Raw genomic sequence first — 19,026 nt, 5'->3', positions numbered from 1 at the left:
CACCGATAAAGCAAGTTTAAAAATGTAATTTCCACTAGGTCCAATACCTGTGTACCTAGGAATCACTTCTTAATTCAATGTTTAAAAGGTTTTTTTTTGTATAATTGGATATGTATATAGGGCGTGGATCTTCAGGGCCCACATTTACCCCCACCCTCCCATAAAAAATCTTGTTCTGTAATTTCTCACAATTCCCTATATTTTGCATTTTTTTGGATGATCTTTTCGGATTTGCTATCCTTCTCTTAAACTCCTGAACTCAATTCTTGTCACGTATAAGCTTGGTTATAATTGCAGTTTGCTTTGCTGTTGTTCTAAGCAATCACCTGATGAGTTTTCTGACTAAAAAACAAGGAGACATACTAACTAAAGAAAGGCATTTATGCTATTTAATAAGCTTTGATGACATTTTGATAAGTTGCATGACATGGTAGCTGTTTGTGGTGAAAAATCCAAGTTGCTTTTTTTTACTTTTTCAATTGCTAGGGAAACTTAAAGATTTTTTTCAGCAGCGTCTGTTGGCAACTATATGTTTTTATTTCTATATATCCTTCGTAAACTTTCTTCCAAATCGAGGTTGAAAGCCTTAAGATTGCAACAAGTAATTATCTCATTATCAGAAGAAGTGTGTTGAAAAATCACTTTGTAAGCTCCTTTGATCGAAAGCCTCCAAATCGAAAGTCTTCTGTAAGCTTTCAAAATCGAAAACTTTATGATTGCAGCAAGCAAAATAGTATTTACCTCATTATCACAATAAGTCTGTCGAATAATTACTTTGTAAGCTTCTAATGAAACTGTGTTAATGCTTTAAAAGTCCCAAAAGATAAAAATTGCCTGATGTTTATTAAATTTGTGTTGAAATTATTCTACTAGGCTGGCTGCTTTCCAATTTTGTCTATAACATTTTTTTTATAACATTTTATTAATAGAGCATTTGCATTTTGACTCTTCGACAACAAAAATTTCGCTGAAATTTTGACATTAAATACTTGTCGTCAAGAGCAACAGAGCAAAATTATTTTCATGCTGTCACTGGCATTAATATTAGTGGTATTGCAACCTTTTAACAATAAGGAAATGGTAGTTGTGGCTAATGTCGAAACAGCTTTGCTCAGGAAAGGCATATTTGAATGCACTGTATAGTACTACTACTAATAATAATAATTCATTGCAGCACCAAGCCGTCTGAGGCCAACACAGCTACGCACGCTCCTCCTCCAACCTAATCTATTCAAGGCCTCCCTCTTTACACCCTCCCAGGAAGTTCCCCATTTCCTTTAAATCTTTATTTATGACCTCCCAACCCATCCCAACCCAGACGAAGACGACCTGCTTTCTGGGTGGCCACAGACGGTTGGCCGAAAAGGACAATTTTCGGCAGTCTGTCATCTTTCATCCGCAGAACGTGGCCTAGCCATCTCAATCTTTCTTTCATTATTGCCCTAGAAAGCGGGATTGAACCACATTTTTCGTAGAACCTACTGTTTGAAATACAGTCAGTCAGCCGGGTGCCCAGAACAATCCGTAGGCAATCCCAAACTTTTTTAGATGTGTTGCAAATTGACTCGAGGGGTCTTCGATTGAAAATCTGGATTCTCGCTTTGCTTTTAGGACTATGAAAAGTAAAGCAAATTTTACAATCAAAATTGTAGAAAAAATCCCTGTAATTTGGTAGTGCTACAGAAATTGAATTTTCGCACAACATTTTAATTTTTTGAAAATATGGCAATTTTTATCGATTTTTATCTGGAATTTCAGGAAATTTATTTGGAATATTGTCCATTTTATAAACGTGCCTGATCTTATCCCCTTCCTCTTCTTCCTAGCCAATATTCTGATTAGATTTTTTGATTTGATAACAGGGTTTATTCAAGAAAATACACAACAAAATACATAAAGAAAACACGAAAAAAGTGATACAACAAAAAAGTCAGCCCTCTGTAAGCTTTCGCTTGTTTGGAGCAACACCTTAAACATAAGAATACAATATCAAAAAATAAGAAGAAAGAAAAGGAAAACGAAAAAGAAAAAAAATTTGTAAATTTGCGTTTGCCCTACTTCTGATAGTAAAAACCCTCCCAAGCAAAAACACACTAAAAAAAAACCTGTTTCCATCCTTAAAAAACTAGATAGTTTATTTCCATTAAATGTCTTTTTTTTATGAGAGCGAAAGAAATTCAATTTAACGTCTGTTCAAAAATTATTCAACTGGAGATACACTGTTTTAAGATCTCTTCGGAAATCACACACATTTGCCAACTTTTTCAAAAATTTGGGCAAACTATACCAAACATTTGGCCCAAACTGACGTATTGAAAATATAGATCCAGTTCTAACGACTTGAGATTTCCTCACTTTATTTGCATATCGTGTAAGATAACTTTGTATTTCATCACCGGAAGTAAATAAATGTATGACACACTTAGGAACTAATTTAGAATAATGCCTATACTCGAATCATGCATGAAAAATTTTTCCTAGGCCTGATTAGTAGACACTATTTAACTGTACATATAGAGATCTAACTGAAGTCTCTTCGCTCTTTCCGATCATCATTCGGGGTGCCATGTTCTGCATAACACGTAGTTGCTTCAAGTGGACTGAAGACGTACTAGACAATATACTGACACAGTAAACCAAATACGGGTGGACTAAAGAGAAATAAATCAATCTCGTCACATAATTCGAGAATATATTCTTTAACTTTCTCATCATTCCAACATTTCTTGCAATTTTATTACTAATAAAAGATATATATTTTTTTAAACTAAAGCACTCATCAACAATAACACCAAGGTATATGATTATTATTTGTATATCAGTGATTCAAGGGTAATAATTAGAAGATCTGCCATACATAAGAACCTGATTTATTATGATGTTAACAAAAGTTTATTTACCTTCATCCACTTATCTACGCATAGTATACCCCTTTTCATTATTTCTATTAAATGAGCCGAAGTCTTTGCTGCCACAGTAAAATGGGTAACATCAGCAAAACTGGGAAGGATAATCTTAGAATTAGTATATAAACTTTGAGAATTATTAATTAAACTCGTTACAGAAAAGCTCAAGCCATTAATATATACTAGGAATAAAAGGGGGCCTAAAACAGAACCCTGGGGCACACCAAATTCAACTACTCTTTCACTCGACTTAGCACCAAGGTTTTCTATATACTGTGTCCTATCACTCAAAAAGGATTCAAGTAGCCTCAATGCCTTTCCTCTTATTCCATAATTTTCTAGCTTCCATAATAAAATTACATGGTCAATAGTGTCGATTGCTTTACAATATCTAAGAAAATAGACACCAAGACCACATGTATTATTAAAGGTTATTATGGAAGATAGCTTCAAATATTAAATCCAAAATAGTAAAAGAATAAAGAAACTAGCTATACAATTTCTTTAAAAAAAAATCATCCTGTATAGTGACATAAAATGTGTGCATATTGTGAGCTTTCGAATTGTTTCTGCACTATGACAATTCAAATTCCTTAACTTTCGACTCGAATAGTGTTGTCAATCTTGCAATCCAAACGAAGAACTGACTTCTAGATTGTGAGTCGAAATAGAAATCCACAATCGCACTCTGAATAAAATCAAATTTGACGATCGGATTTTCAGATTGAACATCTAAACTGTCAATCGGAAAGGCCTTAGCTTATTTTGAAAACAAAAAAGAAACAACTTCTTTACCGTTTTCCTAATTAGTTTATTTTTAGTGATGTACAAGGAAGTTTGGTTCAGAATTGCTCTCACTCATTCTTGTGATTTTTGGGTCATGACAACAAATGCCTTGCGTCAAGAATCAGGTTGGATAGGCCGAGGATTGACGGAATATGAAATTACAACAGATCCACTTATTGTTCTTCGCTGTGATTCAAGGGTTTTTCGGTGAGAAATCATCTCTGAGTTCAATTTTATATTCTTTTCAGCATTGTAAATTATTTTGAGTAAACAATATAATATTATATTTCGTATAAATAATAATTTTATCGACTATAATAATAATGTAGATTACATGTATTATAGCAATAATGCAATTATAATATTGTAATTATCACATTAGCTGAATCGTTATTATGATTATTCGTCCTCATAAATGCTCTCGGTATTCTCTTTACCTTTATATGCTATTTCTTTGAGAATACAGTTAAATATAATCGGTCAACTGTTTCTACCACCATACCATGGTCAATAGTCAGGCCAATGTGTAAAACAGGTAAGCCTGGTTAGAGTAGGGGATTTGTACGCTCTGAATCTCCAAAGAGGGTTCTTCAAATTTAAATAGCTGTAAATATGTCATCTGGATTCATCTTTGGCAAAGTTTTAGTGATAATGAAAATGGCTACCAAACGTTTTTACCTAGTTTTGTGTATACAACGTATTAATTTGGTTATTATCTCTAAAGCTAGCATACAGAATTAGTTTATAGTCAAAGATAGACGTGTCCTAATCTTGAAGTGGCGGACTCGGGATTTATCCGTTTACTTTAGTTTCTGGGATCCATTGGGGTTAATACTGATTTTGTTGGTTTCATACAGGCATAACCCTGTAGGGACATGCTAGAATTACAATACCTAGTGTCTACTTCAAGGAGGAAACGAAGTATTTTCTGGTGGCTCCGTTTTTGCCCATTAATGTGCTCTATGATATCATGTATTATGTACTTTATGTATATATTTATGCGTGCTGGAATTGTTTGTATGAATTTTTAGGTTGTGAAAGACAAAAAGACCTAAAAAAAAAACTGTTGACGAAATTCTGTATCTTCGACTGTTTCTCTAGTTTCATAAAAGGTTACTATTTTATGATTTTATGGACAACTTGAAAAATATGTATACTGAGTTTGGGCACAGGACTAAAGATGGCAGGATTAAAGATGGCACTATCCTGTTCTTCTTCCTGATAAAATGAACCTTCCTATGTTTAAAGACGTCTAATATAAACTATAAGAATTTTAGCAGATCAATGTTCTATTACATTTACGACGAACAAACTGTGTTGTGAAAAGCAAGTTGGGTTGAAATTCTTCTGAACTATAAAAAATATTATGTTTGCACAGCAAATGCAATTATTATGCATTGTTTATTATTCAGTGTATTGACCAAAATATGTTACCGAAATATTTGCCTTAGAATTTTTTTTTCATAAAATACTAGTGTGTATGTGCGTAGCTTCTATTTTAAAAAATTATTCGTTTTATAAGTTGCCATAATATTTACTTGTTGCTATAGGACAGACTTAAAACGCCGGAATGTACATTGTGTGGTTAGCATACCTATTTTGGGACCTAGAATTACCGAAAATACAGATCATGCAAAGCCGGGAAATTCTTCTTTCAGCTGGTAATAAAAAATTGGAAAACAACGAATCGTTTTATCTGGAAAAGCTATTATCCAGGACAATTTGCGCTACTTTTTTTGGCTATTTTACTATTTTAGTTAAGTATTACTCGTGTATATGAAGGCTGAGCGTTTCTATGACAATACAAAACTTCGCTTTGCCCACATTGAAAGATTGACCTTGATATATTTTGCTTTAGGCTTTAAGAATCTTGTCTTAAAAAATAAGGATAACTAAGAGTTAAACTGCACTAAGAGTTAAAGAAAAAAAAATTAAAATACTAGTCCTCATACGCTAGAAACGTAGTGTTATTCGAGGAGTCTATTTTCATATACCACTTATATGCTTGTGCAATGCCATATTTGCGAAAGCTTATGCCTTTAAGCGCTTGTTTAAACTGGGAAAGGTATCTTGGGAATGTAATTCAACAATATTTCTACTTTAGGTGTCCGCCGTTATTATCTATTCTTCTTCATCTGCTTCGAGTTTGGTTAGCGTCCTCTCGCAGCTTTCTTCAGCGTCATCAATTAGAAAGACCCCTCCTTGAAAAAGTAGGTAATTTGACAAGTGAAAACGAAAGAGACGACCTACGGAACGCATATATTGCAGCACACGAAAGTGTTGTCGTTCAAATTCTTCTTGAAGCTTGTCTCCCTCTGGAATCTGATAAAGAGGTATTATTTAAGATTTTGTTGTTAGATGATTCATTATAGGCTCGTCTATTTGTATAATCGCCCTTTACTCGGAATTTCTATTCACTATCTCTCATCAAGTCTTGTCATCTAAATGGCGTCGATGAAGCAAACGAGTTTTTATTTGTAATCCCTCTCTCTTTTTCTCCTTATCCCCCCTTTGTTTCTCTCTATCTCTCTTCTCTCACCCTTTCTCTTCCTCTTGTTTACTCTTTATGCTCCCTTCAAGGATCAAAGAGCCTACATGAATGGAAAGCGGGACTTAAAAGGCTAATTGTAATGGGTTTTATTTTTTCAGGCCAAGTAACTTTTTTTACTGGCTTGGAAGCCGTTTGGCTCTTGTGTCTAAACTTGCCATAAGCATTGATCAATGACAAAAATAGTAATCTGCTGCTCACGTAAAATGTTCAGCTAATTGTATGCAAACAAGCTTTCATTCTGTCGAGCTATGTTTATGCTTTTGACTGAAAACCTTCATCCTAGCAGACAAGCAGGCAGGCACCAGTTTCAATTTTTGCTGATTAATATTCCTTTATAAGCTTATCAAAGCGTATGACATCAGTCTTTTCGCACAAAAAATTGTTCATATGATACATCATTTAAAAAATTCTGAGGTTTTGAAAACTTCGGTATTCTGGTTCACGTAAAAAAAAGCTTTTTCAAATTTTAAGACAAGGGAGGGACTTATAGGTAACAATTGTTTGTTATACCTTGATCATCTTTGTGATAAAAGGTTGCCAACTTTTGTTAGTTGGTGTATCTATTATTCGTCTCCGATTTATTTTAGAATACAGAAAGTTCGGTTTTATGTCTAGTACGAACAGGAACTTGTAAGTGAAAATAGGTTGTTAGAGTACGGTCATCTTCTTGGTTAACGGGTTAGAAAATTACGCAAATTAGTTTATTTACCCAAAGAGTGGGTAAAACAGAACTAACAGACAATTTAAAGAGTTTTAATTAAAAGTCTGTTTTAGGACCGTGGTCATCTCCAGGTATGAGGAGTTAAGTACTTTCACTGACTGGTATACCTTCCTTTTATTTTTAGCAGGTCATAAAAATCTACGAATAGCTTTTTAGTACCAAATAGTTTTGCTAACGTTTTGAGCTTCTTCGCGCGATATGCCATTTAAACGGCTTCGGGGGGTTAACGAATACAGTGTTAATGTTCACATTGAAAAAAAAAATTAGGTTTAAAATCTTTAGTTTTGCTAAAGTTTTGAGCTTCTTCGCGCGATATGCCATTTAAAAGGCTTCGGGGGGTTAACGAATACAGTGTTAATGTTCACATTGAAAAAAAGAATTTAGGTTTAAAATTTGAGGCAATTTGAAGGCTCGGTATTCAAATTTGGTTGTTACACTGTGGTCATCTTTATCGTAAGGGATTTTCGACTTTTCCTTATTCATTACCTATTATCGATCCCTGATAAGTATTTTAGGCTAAATTAAATATTTGGTCTATATTTCCTTTGTTATTGATATATTTAAGGGTATAAAAATCTATCACAATAACGTAGTCTTCCAATTATTGCAGTAAAGAGTAGCTGCAGCAGTGTCTGAAAAAGCTAGGAATGGAATGAATGAATGAATGAATGAACTTTATTACCCGTAAAGTATAAAAAACACAAAGTACGGAGTATTATAAATAAATATAAATGGGTACATTTATGGCTAGGAATGGATACATAGTACTAATTTTAACTTCTATAAGATGATATTACAAGTGTTGATTCGTAACAGGGCTGACGATAAAAAAGGATAACTTTCAAAAGGCTTCGAAGTTAATATGTACTTTTTTTCTTTTTTTAAGTCTTTTCTTATACCTTGGTCATTTTTGGCAATGAGGAGTTGAAATCTTTTTGCTAGTGGGGGTAGGAACTATTGTCTTCCGATACATTTGAAGATACAAAAAATTTGGTTTTGTGCCCGCTACGGAGAGGGTGTGCAAATAAGAATAGGCTATTGGGGGATGAAGCGTGTAAGGAGTGACCGGGCTCAACAGTAAATGAAACTCTAGAAAACGGAATTTTAATACCAACAGATACATCAAAACAATCAGATTTTTATGCTGATTTCAAATATATAAGTTTCAGTGAGTTTAATATTACCCATCAAAGGTTGCAAGCCTGCAAAAGTTTGCATGATTTTCGAAAAAAGGGCGAAACACCCCCTAAAAGTCATGGAATCTTAACGAAAATTCAGCGTACCAGGGAACCCCACTGTAGAGGTTTTAAGCTCATATCTACAAAAATGGAATTCTGTGTCTTTTGCCAGAAGAAAGGTCACGAATGCGTGTTTATTTTTTGTTTTTTCCCCAGAGGTGATCGTATCGACCCACTGGACTTAGAACTTCGGGATAGGGCTCATTCTAAAGGAAATGAAAAGTTTTAGTGCCCTTTTAAGTGACCAAAAAGATTGGAAAGCAATTAGGCCCCCTCCCATGTCAATTTTTCTCAAAACCATCTGATTAAAATTTTGAGATACCTATTTTGTTCAGTATAGTTGAAAGGCCTAATCATTATATTTTGAAGATATCATGACCCCCACAGCCCGTGCGGAAAGGTCTAAGTTACAAAGTTTGCCCAGTGTTTACATACAGTATTTGTTATTGGGAAGTATGCATGCATTTTTTGAGGGGGGAGGGGAGGAAGAATTTTGGCTGGGGGTATTTTGCACGGGGAGAATTTTCTACGGAGACGGATGTTTCCAGGAGGCGAACTTTCCGGGGGAATATTAATACTTGAGAAATTTGCCAGGATTCCTGTACGAAATTTCCTTGTGATTCTTACTTTGTCTTAACCGACTCAGTTTTATGCATGGAGATGTTAAGGGTAATTATCCGGGGTAAATTTTCACCAGGATTGACACTTTTCGAGAGTATTTTCGTTGAAGATTTTACCATGGAGATGGACCCAGATATCCTGGCATTATTTAAAAAACGATACGAAATTAAATAAAGAAAACGAGTTTTCTACACTGAAAGTAAGGAGCAACATTAAAATGTAAAACTAACAGAAATTATGACGTATATGAGGGGGGTTGCCCCCTCCTCAACACTTCGCTATTTTTAAATATTTCCAAAGTACCAAAAAACTTTAGCGTGAATGGCAAGGTGTTGAGGAGGGGACAATCTCCTTCATATACATAATAATTTCTGTTCGTTTTAGGTTTTAATGGTACTCCTTACTTTCAGCTGAAGAAACTTTTTTTTTTATCTAGTACAGACACTAAGGAAATGTGAATATTTCTGCAAGTGACTGCATACTGGTACTCCAGATATGTCGTGTGTAGTGGTGTTTCATGTCTGAGCCATTTTGACGTTGAAATATTTTTCAGACAGATTCAAACCTGAGCGAATTGCAAGAAGTCCGAAGTATTATATGCTCGTTTCTTCATCAAATGTTTATTGCTGATCCAGGACTGTGTAAACTTGTTCACTTTCAGGTAAAGTTTTTTTTTTGTCTTTTATTATAACTGCTAAACCCCGTGATGATATTGTAAAGATTGATCTCCCTCGCTTTGGCTTTTATTCGTAAAAGACAAATTTTGAAATTGTATATGCACGTAGATTTTTCCCCGAGTGTGGGGGGGGGCTATTTTTATTTATTCATGGGTTGTGTCTTCAAATTAATCTCGAGATAGGGGATATATATTCATCTGAACTTCTTTTAACTACGAGAAAAGAGTAAGCGCTTACATTTTATATCTTAATTCCATTTACTTACCTACTAATGTCTTTACCTATGCATGTGGAACCATCTTCTTGATCAATGAAGCAATGAACCAATCCATTCGTGCAATGGCACTGAAATTTGAAAATGTGTAACTTGCTTGAAATCAAAAAAAGAAAAAAAAATAGTGTCCTGTGGTGGCGCAGTGGATTTGACCTTAGCTTGGTAATACGGGACCCAGAGATCGAATCATGCTGCAGGAATGCACTGCAGGGCCGACGCAGGGACCTTAGTAGTCAAGAAGCGTCGTTAATTCTTAAATAAAAATAAAAATCCAAAAAAATAGAATGTATTTGCTATATAAATGATATAGTAAACAGAGTTTTGGATCTTGATTGTAGAAAAATATGCATACAGAGCAAAAGTGTTAGGGTTGAAGATTTTAATGTTTCAGGCCCAGTTGCGGTTTGATGTTTAAAAGAAAGAACATATGTGTTTTATTCATGTTTTGTGGAAATTTCCAAGGAATCCATGAAATCTAATTAAGATAAAAACAAACAAAGGAAAACTTAAATATGTGAATGGACAATCTTGGTTTGGTTTAGACGAAGGTAACCTTTGATACACTGAGGTCTCTCATGGTACATGTTGAGCAGACTCAGGCCACTTCCAGCTGACATCACTTGCTGTCTCATTTCATCGTGTTTTTCTTATTTTCTCTGTTAGCTATAATTCTGAGTCGTCGAGGATAATCTAAGTTTCTACCTTATATTGATTTTTCTGCTCTTCCACTTGCAGCCTTTGGTATATTCTTATTAAAATAAAAGAAAAGTTGATTTTTAAGACTATCGTTTCTAAGAGCGTACATTCAATGGAAATTTTCTAAATTTAACCTTTTACAGAGCTTCCATAATCTAAGGCTGAAATTTTACAATTAAATATTATAATTTTCTGAATATGTTTCTTATTTTAGGGCTATCCTTTGGATCTGATATCTGTTGCTGTAGAAGGTATACCCAGCATGCATATATGTCTTGACTTCATACCCGAGCTTTTGGCTCAGCCTAATCTGGAAAAACAAGTTTTTGGAATAAATCTGATGTCTCATTTATGTATTCAGTATGCCTTGCCAAAATCATATAGTATGGCTCGCTTGTCAATTAATGTACTTGCAACGTTAATTCCAAGTAAGTTGACTATGAATTCAATTTTTTACTTTCTTGTTTGGTCGTCTATTCATCAAACCTTCCCTGAATACTTCTTTTTTTCATTTAATTTTCACACTTGTGTAGCATGATTTTATTTAGAACAAGGAAATGAAAGGGATATTCTCTTCTCTGTTTCTTTTATCCCTTGAATTGTTGTGTAAAACTAAAAGGCATTTCGACTCTTTCCCAAAATGAGATATTTTGGTTCCAAGTGTCATTCAGTCGGCCCTTATTTATTTATTTGAAACGTCATACAAAAGCAAGAAGACGGATTAATAAAAGAAAACAAATAATCAAACAATGAAACACTTAGAAACAGGACAAGCAAATATACAAAAAAAACGCAAATATACTAAAAAAACGACCTAAGCGAACGAGTATAATTTACATAATATATGTGCGAAAAAAAAAACTTTAAAAACGGTGACATACTATATATGCTACAGAACAGTAACGTTTAAACAATCTTACAAGAATCATGTTGTTATTATTGTTATTAAAAATATAGAAAACCCATGACAATTAAACATACAACAAAACGGAGCATAGGACAAAGAAAAACACAACACATCACTGCTTAAGAATGTGGGACCAATCATTTAAATTCTCATCTATTTTTCTATTATGTTCAACCTTCAATTTCGCAATAATGAGTGAATTTCTGTACGATGGAGGCAGATGAAGCAGATACTCGGCAAAGCAAAAAAAACATGAATCGCATTTTACGCTTGTCGGTTTAAGTTAGGAGTTTCCAGAAGGGTGCGGTGTAGAGAATATAGAGAAGGGCAACAGCATTATATAGACTAGCTAGAAGAGTTCGGCTGAATCGAAGTTTACAAGATACAATGGAAGCGTAAGCTGCTGAGATTCTACGTCTGATTTGTTCAAGAAGAAGTTTTCGGGTGTGTAGGATAGAAGAAGCAATTGGGGGGCCTTGATATATAAGGTGATCTATGGGTTGAACAGAGCTAGATCCAAGCGTGATCGAAAGAATTTAACCGCAGAAATAATTAATGCCCACTTCTCAAATATTTGCCGCCAACAGCCTCCCCTCAATACTTTTCCACAGAATGGTCCGATTGAAACCATCCCTGTCATCACAGTTTCCCAGGTCCAAGAAAAACTCGAACACCTAGATATTAGAAAAGCCTCTTACCCCGGCGAAATTCCTATAAGGCTGATACACGCATGCTCCTCCTTCCTGGCCACGCCATTGGCTATGATGTATAACCAGGGTCTACTGGAAGGCGTTTTTCCAGATAAGTTTAAAAAGGCATATATTACACCTATTCTGAAGAAAACATCACCGACCTCACCGTCAGACCTTAGGCCGATTTCGAAGACGCCCATCATCTCGAAAGTCTTTGAAGACTTTATTCTACAGTGGCTACTAGCAGAAGTAGAACATAAAATCGACCCTATGCAGTTCGATTTTCGTCGAGGGCACAGCACAACACATTATCTGGTCAGATTACTTCATAATCTACTAGAGCATCTAGAGATTTCGGAGGCCCTTGCTGATATAATAATTTCTGATTTCGTGAAAGCTTTCGATCTCCTTGACCACGAGACTGTTATCAATGAAGCCCGTGCCCTGGAGGTCTCGCAGTTTCTGCTGTGCATCATCGCAAGTTTCCTTTCTGGTCGTCAACAGTGCGTACAACTTGCAAACGGGGAAGCATCCAACTTCCAAGACATTACATGTGGAGCAGCCCAAGGAAGCAAGCTAGGTCTCATCTTATTTGTCATTGTAATCAACCGACTGATGAGACAACATAAACAAAGGTACAAGTTCGCAGACGACTGTTCAATAAGTCTCCTACGATTCCTTCCACAAACACTCGACCAACTCGAGCCCCTGGTTGCAGAGCTTCGGGATCAAGCTGATCAAGTGAAGCTCCAGCTAAGTCTTGAGAAAAGCTGTGTGTTGCGTGTCAACTTCCTAAAGAAGAAGAGCATTGACGAACCTGCACCTCTCCAAACAAAGAAATCAGTTAAAATACTCGGCATCACACTAAGTGACGATCTTAGGTTCGGAGATCACATCAACCAGATCACAGCAAAAAGCAGCTGGTCTTCTAAAATCCTTTGCAAATCTCAAAAGGTTTGGAATGACAGAACAACTCCTTCTTTCGTGCTACAAAACTTATGTAATGCCCATAGTCATGTATGGCTGTCCTGTCTGGCACCCATCGCTCACAGAGAAAGACAGAAGTCAGCTTGAAACAATTCAGACAAGAGCCTGCAAAATAATTCTTGGATCAAATTACAAAACTACGAAGAAAGCTTGAGCGAACTCAGGCTCCCAACCCTGGATGAAAGGAGGCACGAAACACTGATGAAGTTTGGAGCTGACATCCTGAAGTCCCCAACGCACCGAGATATCCTGCCTCAGTTTACTTCAGTGACTCACGCACACAAGACGAGGGTGGCAACTTTTAAAGAAGGAAAAGAACTGTTAGAATGCCCGCCTACACACTCAACGACATGATTTTTAAACTCCTTCATTCCATACTTCGTGAAGCACCACAACGACAATATCCTCAAATCGAAGTGATAGCTCATCATGTGTGTTCTTTATGTTGCGTCTTTTTGCGTTTTTCTATTTTCTTTTTTTGTTTGACGATACCCATGTTATTGCATTGTGATAAAGGGAAAGAATAAAGATTATTATTATTATTATTATGGGCAGAGGAATCTGTTTCCCAGTTAAACAGGACAATATCAGATTTGGAGGAGTTGAATTCTAGCTCAACTTTCTGATATTCCACTTCAAGGATCCCAAAAATTTCGGTGATATATTGAAGAGTTCGACTAAGGTTTAGGACGTCATCAGCACAGTATATCAAGGAAAGGTTTACAGAGGACAAAATCTGTGAATGTGAGCATAGATCTTGTGCTTCCAGCACATAGTTATTAAAAAGCTCGGGAGAGGCGACAGCGCCTTGACGGGCCCCTTTCTTGACTGGGATAAGTTGTCTGCGTGGAATCGGGGGCATGTCTATAACTGGGGGTAGTTTCAGGCGGATAAGTAGTCTTGAATATAAATCCCGCAAATAACGAATAATGGCCAGAAAAAATCCACGTTTACCAGCTTTCAGAAGCATCGCTGCATGGATAAGAGAGTCGAATGCACGTCTGATATCATATCCCCCCAAAACAGGCTTTCTCCAGAAGGCTCTGCATCAATCAGGGCATTTGCAATGGCGGTTGAAGCGTCGGCACACCCGGTACCTCGCTTAAATCCGAACTGGTGTGAAGAAGTATAGCGAAGTTTTTCAAGTTCCTTAATAAACAGTAGCTCAAAGAGCTTGCAAAGGGACGTAGCTACAGTAATAGGGCGAAATGATGTACAGTGGACATCAGATTTTCCTTTTTTAGAGATAGGAGTCAGATCTCCGATGCAAAAAGAAGAAGGAACGATAGCCTGATTGAAAATCATCTGCATAAGCAGAGACAGATGACCTGTAAGAAGCTATCCCCCATATTTCAAATAAATCGGACTAGCTTGGTCAATACCAGATGGACGTTTCCATTTTAATTTTTGGATGGCATCCTCGACAGAATGGGTACTGACCATAAAACCTTCATCTGGCTGGGCATCCAGAAACTGATCCAAAGCTACTTCATAAGATTGCTCTATGATGGGATCAGGGGCAGAACATTCAGGTTCTTAATATGCATACCATTCAGCTTCTGGAATGTCAGCTGAGGACGGTGCCGAATACCGTATTTCGATCTTATTTTGCACGGGCAGAATAGCTATTGATAAGATCTCTATGGTGCTGAACAAGAATTTTGGAAAATTTCCCCTTCGTAGAGATTCGTGTGTCATTCAGATACCCCGTAGTAGGACGCCCACACTCATTCCATATAGAAAACCAAAGCTTTGCTTGTCCACATGAATTAAGAAGATATGGATCTGTAGGCCATCCAGAAACATTTCCTTTGAAGACACGTTGCATGGAGACAGCTTGTTTTTCGGCAAAGCGGAGGGCATGACATATTTCAGCACAATATATATCAAGACAAATTAGGGCCTCATTCTTAGACAATTAGAGCGACTTTTGGAGTAGGTGAAATGGGACATTACTTTTACTTGGAATCGAGTCCAACGACTCGATGAATTGAATTTGGTCGATCTCTGACCAATCATGTCGATGTCGCCATGCCGAGGAATCACATGCTAGTGGACTATTTTGAGAAGCCGAAGATGGCACACCGATAGAGAAAGTTATGGTAAGTGGTCAGAAAGCTGATCAAGGAGGCACACTCGTGCCTCTATAAAGAGGCGACACACGACAATGTTAAGCGATCTTCGGTTCCAGTGGTCGCAGAGGGATGGGGAGGGATGCATTTCGTAGCCCGAGCTCCAACTAAGAAACCTGCAAAATTTCATCCCCCTCCAACTTTTCCTTCATGGGGAAAATCTGGCCGAAAGTTTCGACCCGTCAACCCCAGCCCCCCTTTAACGTTGTCCGGGCTGAAATTCACAAGTTAAGGTCCCCTAGGGCCCAGGAGCTTATCCGCGAAATTTCAGTTCGATCCGATAACTCCTTCCCTGTTTTCCAGAAACCACGCATAGCCACTTAAAATTCATGTTCTTTTTTTTCCTAGACGCCTACAGGTCACATCCGACATCGGATCTGGGTGTACGAAGACTCATTCGATGCGGAATTCTCCGAGTAATTTTCCTGGAAAGTTTCGTAGGAAAATCTTAACCCCCCGAAAGTTTCGACCCTCCAACCCCCCCCCCCCCCTTTTAACGTTGTCCGATCGGGCTGAAATTCACAAGTTAAGGTCCCCTACGGCCCAGGAGCTTATCCGCGAAATTTCAGCTCGATCCGATAACTCCTTCCCTGTTTTCCAGAAACCACGCATTAGCTAATTAATTAACGCATTTCTCTCCATAAGAGCCCATGTTAATTTGAAATTTTTAAAAGTTATTGAGAAGTTATATTTACACACATGCTAGTGATTAGCTCAGTCGGTAGACTGTGGGACTTTTAATCCTCGGGTCAAGGGTTCAAGTCTCTTACAAGCGGTTTTTTTTCACAACATCAAAAAAATTTTGATAACACCTGGACAGCTTATCATTTGAGAGATAACAGAATATTAGCTTCTTATGAGCAAAAGAAACATTTCGGTCATCCTATCTATTTTTTTTTCTATTTTATACAATGATTTAAAAGCGGGGGGGGCGGCAGCCACCCAAGTTCCTCTCCTAATTCCTGTACGAGGAGTACAGGAATTATTAAATTACATCCACCATGGATTGTAGAAAAACGTACAGAAACAATATGAAAAAAACTTCGTTTTCTTAAAGAGTTAAAGAGGCTGCGTCCCAAAGTCGAACCTTAAAACGTACAGGAATTAGAAGAGGCAGTTGGGGGGCTGCCGCCCCCGAAACTCCCAGCTTTTAAAGACTCTTTTGTACAGGTTTTTTTTTGTGGGGGGACTTCATTGTTACTAATTACTAGTTTTGGCGCAATGGTTCTCCTGTCCTCTTGTGTTTAATATTTTTCGAAGTTATTCCATTATTCATTCATTTCAATTTTTTGTTAATTAAAAGAGGGCCTTTCCGAAGCCAAGAGCGGGGGGTTAGCAAAAAAACAAAAAACCTGTACAAAAGTCTTTAAAAGCTGGGAGTTTGGGGGGCGGCAGCCCCCCAACTGCCTCTTCTAATTCCTGTACGTTTTAAGGTTCGACTTTGGGACGCAGCCTCTTTAACTCTTTAAGAAAACGAAGTTTTTTTCATATTATAATCAAATATAACATTAACTGTGTGAATATACGTCAAATCGGACATTTTATCTAAGATCAGTTCGAGACGGAAAGTACACTTTAAATGTTCGGGACTTGTCTCAGTGTACTGTTTTAGTGCACTTGGGAATTAGCTGTTTCAGCGACAGTTCGTCTAAATCTTCTGGCACTCGCTTAATCGCCGCGACAAAAGCAAGCTCCTCGAGGGAAATGTTGAGCGATGGTTCGGCGTGCTGAACATTGTCAACTATCTGGCCCGCAGTTTTCTCGGACCGAACCAAAAGTTTCCAGCACAAGTTAGAGCGGCGTAACTTGGCTATATCGTTCAGATTTGGGCACACCTTGTCGATGAATGTTTTTCGTTCATTTGGGCCTATTAAGTCTTTTGGGGGATTCTTAAGTATCACAGAATAAAGTGGTGAGGGAGGGGCGGATTGAGGAGGCCGGAACTTGTCAGGCAGGCTGGCCGGGAAGTGGCTAGCATTCAACATAAATCCATCTAGTTTTCTCGAAAGTTCATTTACTTTCGAAACTACTATGGCATGAACAGACTCGCCGATGGCAGGTACTTCCCACGAACTGAAAATTACAAACTTCGGGATCAGAACATTATGCTTTGCCGCCGTGACTACCAACTTGCAGATATAAGTAATATTGTCACCATCCTTGGCATACGAAACCATCTGGGTTTGGATATCCAGCTCACTATGAAGGGTCTTCTTAGCTTGTAAAACTGCATTGTTTTCGAAATAATCTATAGCCCTCTTGACGATCAGATCAAGTTTTACCCCTTCTGTGAGTGATCTACTCAAAAAGTCCAGAATGGGGCTGAACACCAGTTTTTCAGCCATCTTATTTCACTGGTAAGCAGCCACAATCCAAATCGTAATCCATAAATCAAAGTCCAGAGACGGTCGTTCGATCTGTAATGTAATGGGCACGTCACACGGTAGCAATAATAATTATATTTAGATCTAGACCTATAATCCTTTTCCAAAGACTGCGAAATCTCAGGGATTAAATTCACGTGAAAAACTAATTGGTTTGATAATGAAATATCCAATTTAGTGAAGGTGTGTTCACCATGAACTCTTATCTTCTTTGGCTTCTCATCTTCGATGCTAATTTGACTAAAGATTGGAAACACTGGTAATGATTACCATCTAATGGACGTTTGTGTACTCAGGGCGTATTCTGGGGATGGGTGGTGTTATGTGGTTTGAATCTTCTCACCTCTCGAAAATTTTCTATGACTCGTAAATTAATCTAACGAAATATATATGCCAAAGAATGGAAGCATGACTGCAGCGGTAGCTAAATCCTACTAAAGAGTGAACCCTGGCCCCCAGTAGCTGAAATTTCAAAAAAAAAAAAAATTATAATAAAATACCAAGTACCGATTATGTTCCGTGTAACACTATTTTTTAAACAGGATTCGTCATTCACATTCAACTATACAGTAATTTGTAATTACGAGAAGAAAATTCTGAGACTTCTGAAAAAGAGCCAGAAAGTCGCTAGAAAGGAGGCTAAATTGAAATTTATTATCGTTAAGTTTTTTTGTTTTTTTTTTAAACTTATCCATTAGTTTTTTTTTCAGTTTTACAAGCAAATCAACGAAGGCAATTGATCGAACCAGCATTGCCGTCTCTAGTTCGGATCGGAAGCGTCTTTCCTACATTACGGGAGGATATTGCTGATATTTATGTTCAAATCGGCCAAATCACAATATCTGAATTAAGTATATCTAACTCCTTAAAATTTCATCCACAAAAACCATACACAGTGAAAAACATTGAGCCAAAAGATAAGTCTGAAACAGCAGAACAGAAAATAAATATTAAACAAGAAGTAATGGAAGTTGAAGAAGGGGAAATCGATGAAGACGTCGCAGTAAAGAAATTAGATCCAGAAGTAGTTCCTGATTCACGGAAAAAGTACAAAAAGAGAAAAATGATTGTCCTGAATGATGAAAGTTCAATTGTCCCTCTTGAACAACTGACAGTTAATGAACTTTATAGTTTTCTAATAAAACAGAGGGAGTCGTTTGCACTTTTTGCTGAAGAAGCCATCTTACAAGAATCTTCATAATTTTATTTATATTCTATGTTTTGTAAATACAATTGAAATGTGAAATTTTGCCTAGATTTAAACTCCTGATAAAAGTCAATTTCGTGGCTTTTCCTATATTACTGCTAGATAGTATACTTAAAATCCATTTTCAAGAATTAATTAAGATCTCTTATTTTTTTAACGCAACGAAACATTTACCCAGACAGTAGCTAACAAAATGGTTTCACTTTCCCTCTAAGTAGAGTCTCCTATAGTAAAGAGGCGTGTGTCA

The 19,026-nt window shown here is 36.9% G+C and overlaps 1 protein-coding gene across 2 annotated transcripts in view; it reads left to right on the top strand.

Annotated features, from left to right (window-relative positions):
- Positions 1 to 18,818, top strand: part of LOC136031261 (integrator complex subunit 2-like) — a 96,922-nt gene extending 78,104 nt beyond the window's left edge. For both annotated transcript variants that reach the window (XM_065710687.1, XM_065710685.1), the window contains exons 14-18: positions 3,728 to 3,899; positions 5,797 to 6,025; positions 9,377 to 9,484; positions 10,685 to 10,898; positions 18,283 to 18,818. In XM_065710687.1, coding sequence (XP_065566759.1) covers positions 3,728 to 3,899; positions 5,797 to 6,025; positions 9,377 to 9,484; positions 10,685 to 10,898; positions 18,283 to 18,773 — 1,214 coding nt within the window. In that variant the 3' untranslated portion in view covers positions 18,774 to 18,818. The remainder of the gene's footprint in view (positions 1 to 3,727; positions 3,900 to 5,796; positions 6,026 to 9,376; positions 9,485 to 10,684; positions 10,899 to 18,282) is intronic.
- Positions 18,819 to 19,026: the final 208 nt, after the last annotated feature.

The sequence above is a fragment of the Artemia franciscana genome, chromosome 9, assembly GCF_032884065.1.
Source record: "Artemia franciscana chromosome 9, ASM3288406v1, whole genome shotgun sequence".
Classification (NCBI taxonomy): Eukaryota; Metazoa; Arthropoda; class Branchiopoda; order Anostraca; family Artemiidae; genus Artemia; species Artemia franciscana.
Note: the sequence above shows the minus strand (reverse complement) of the source record. Positions and strands in the feature narration are given on the sequence as shown.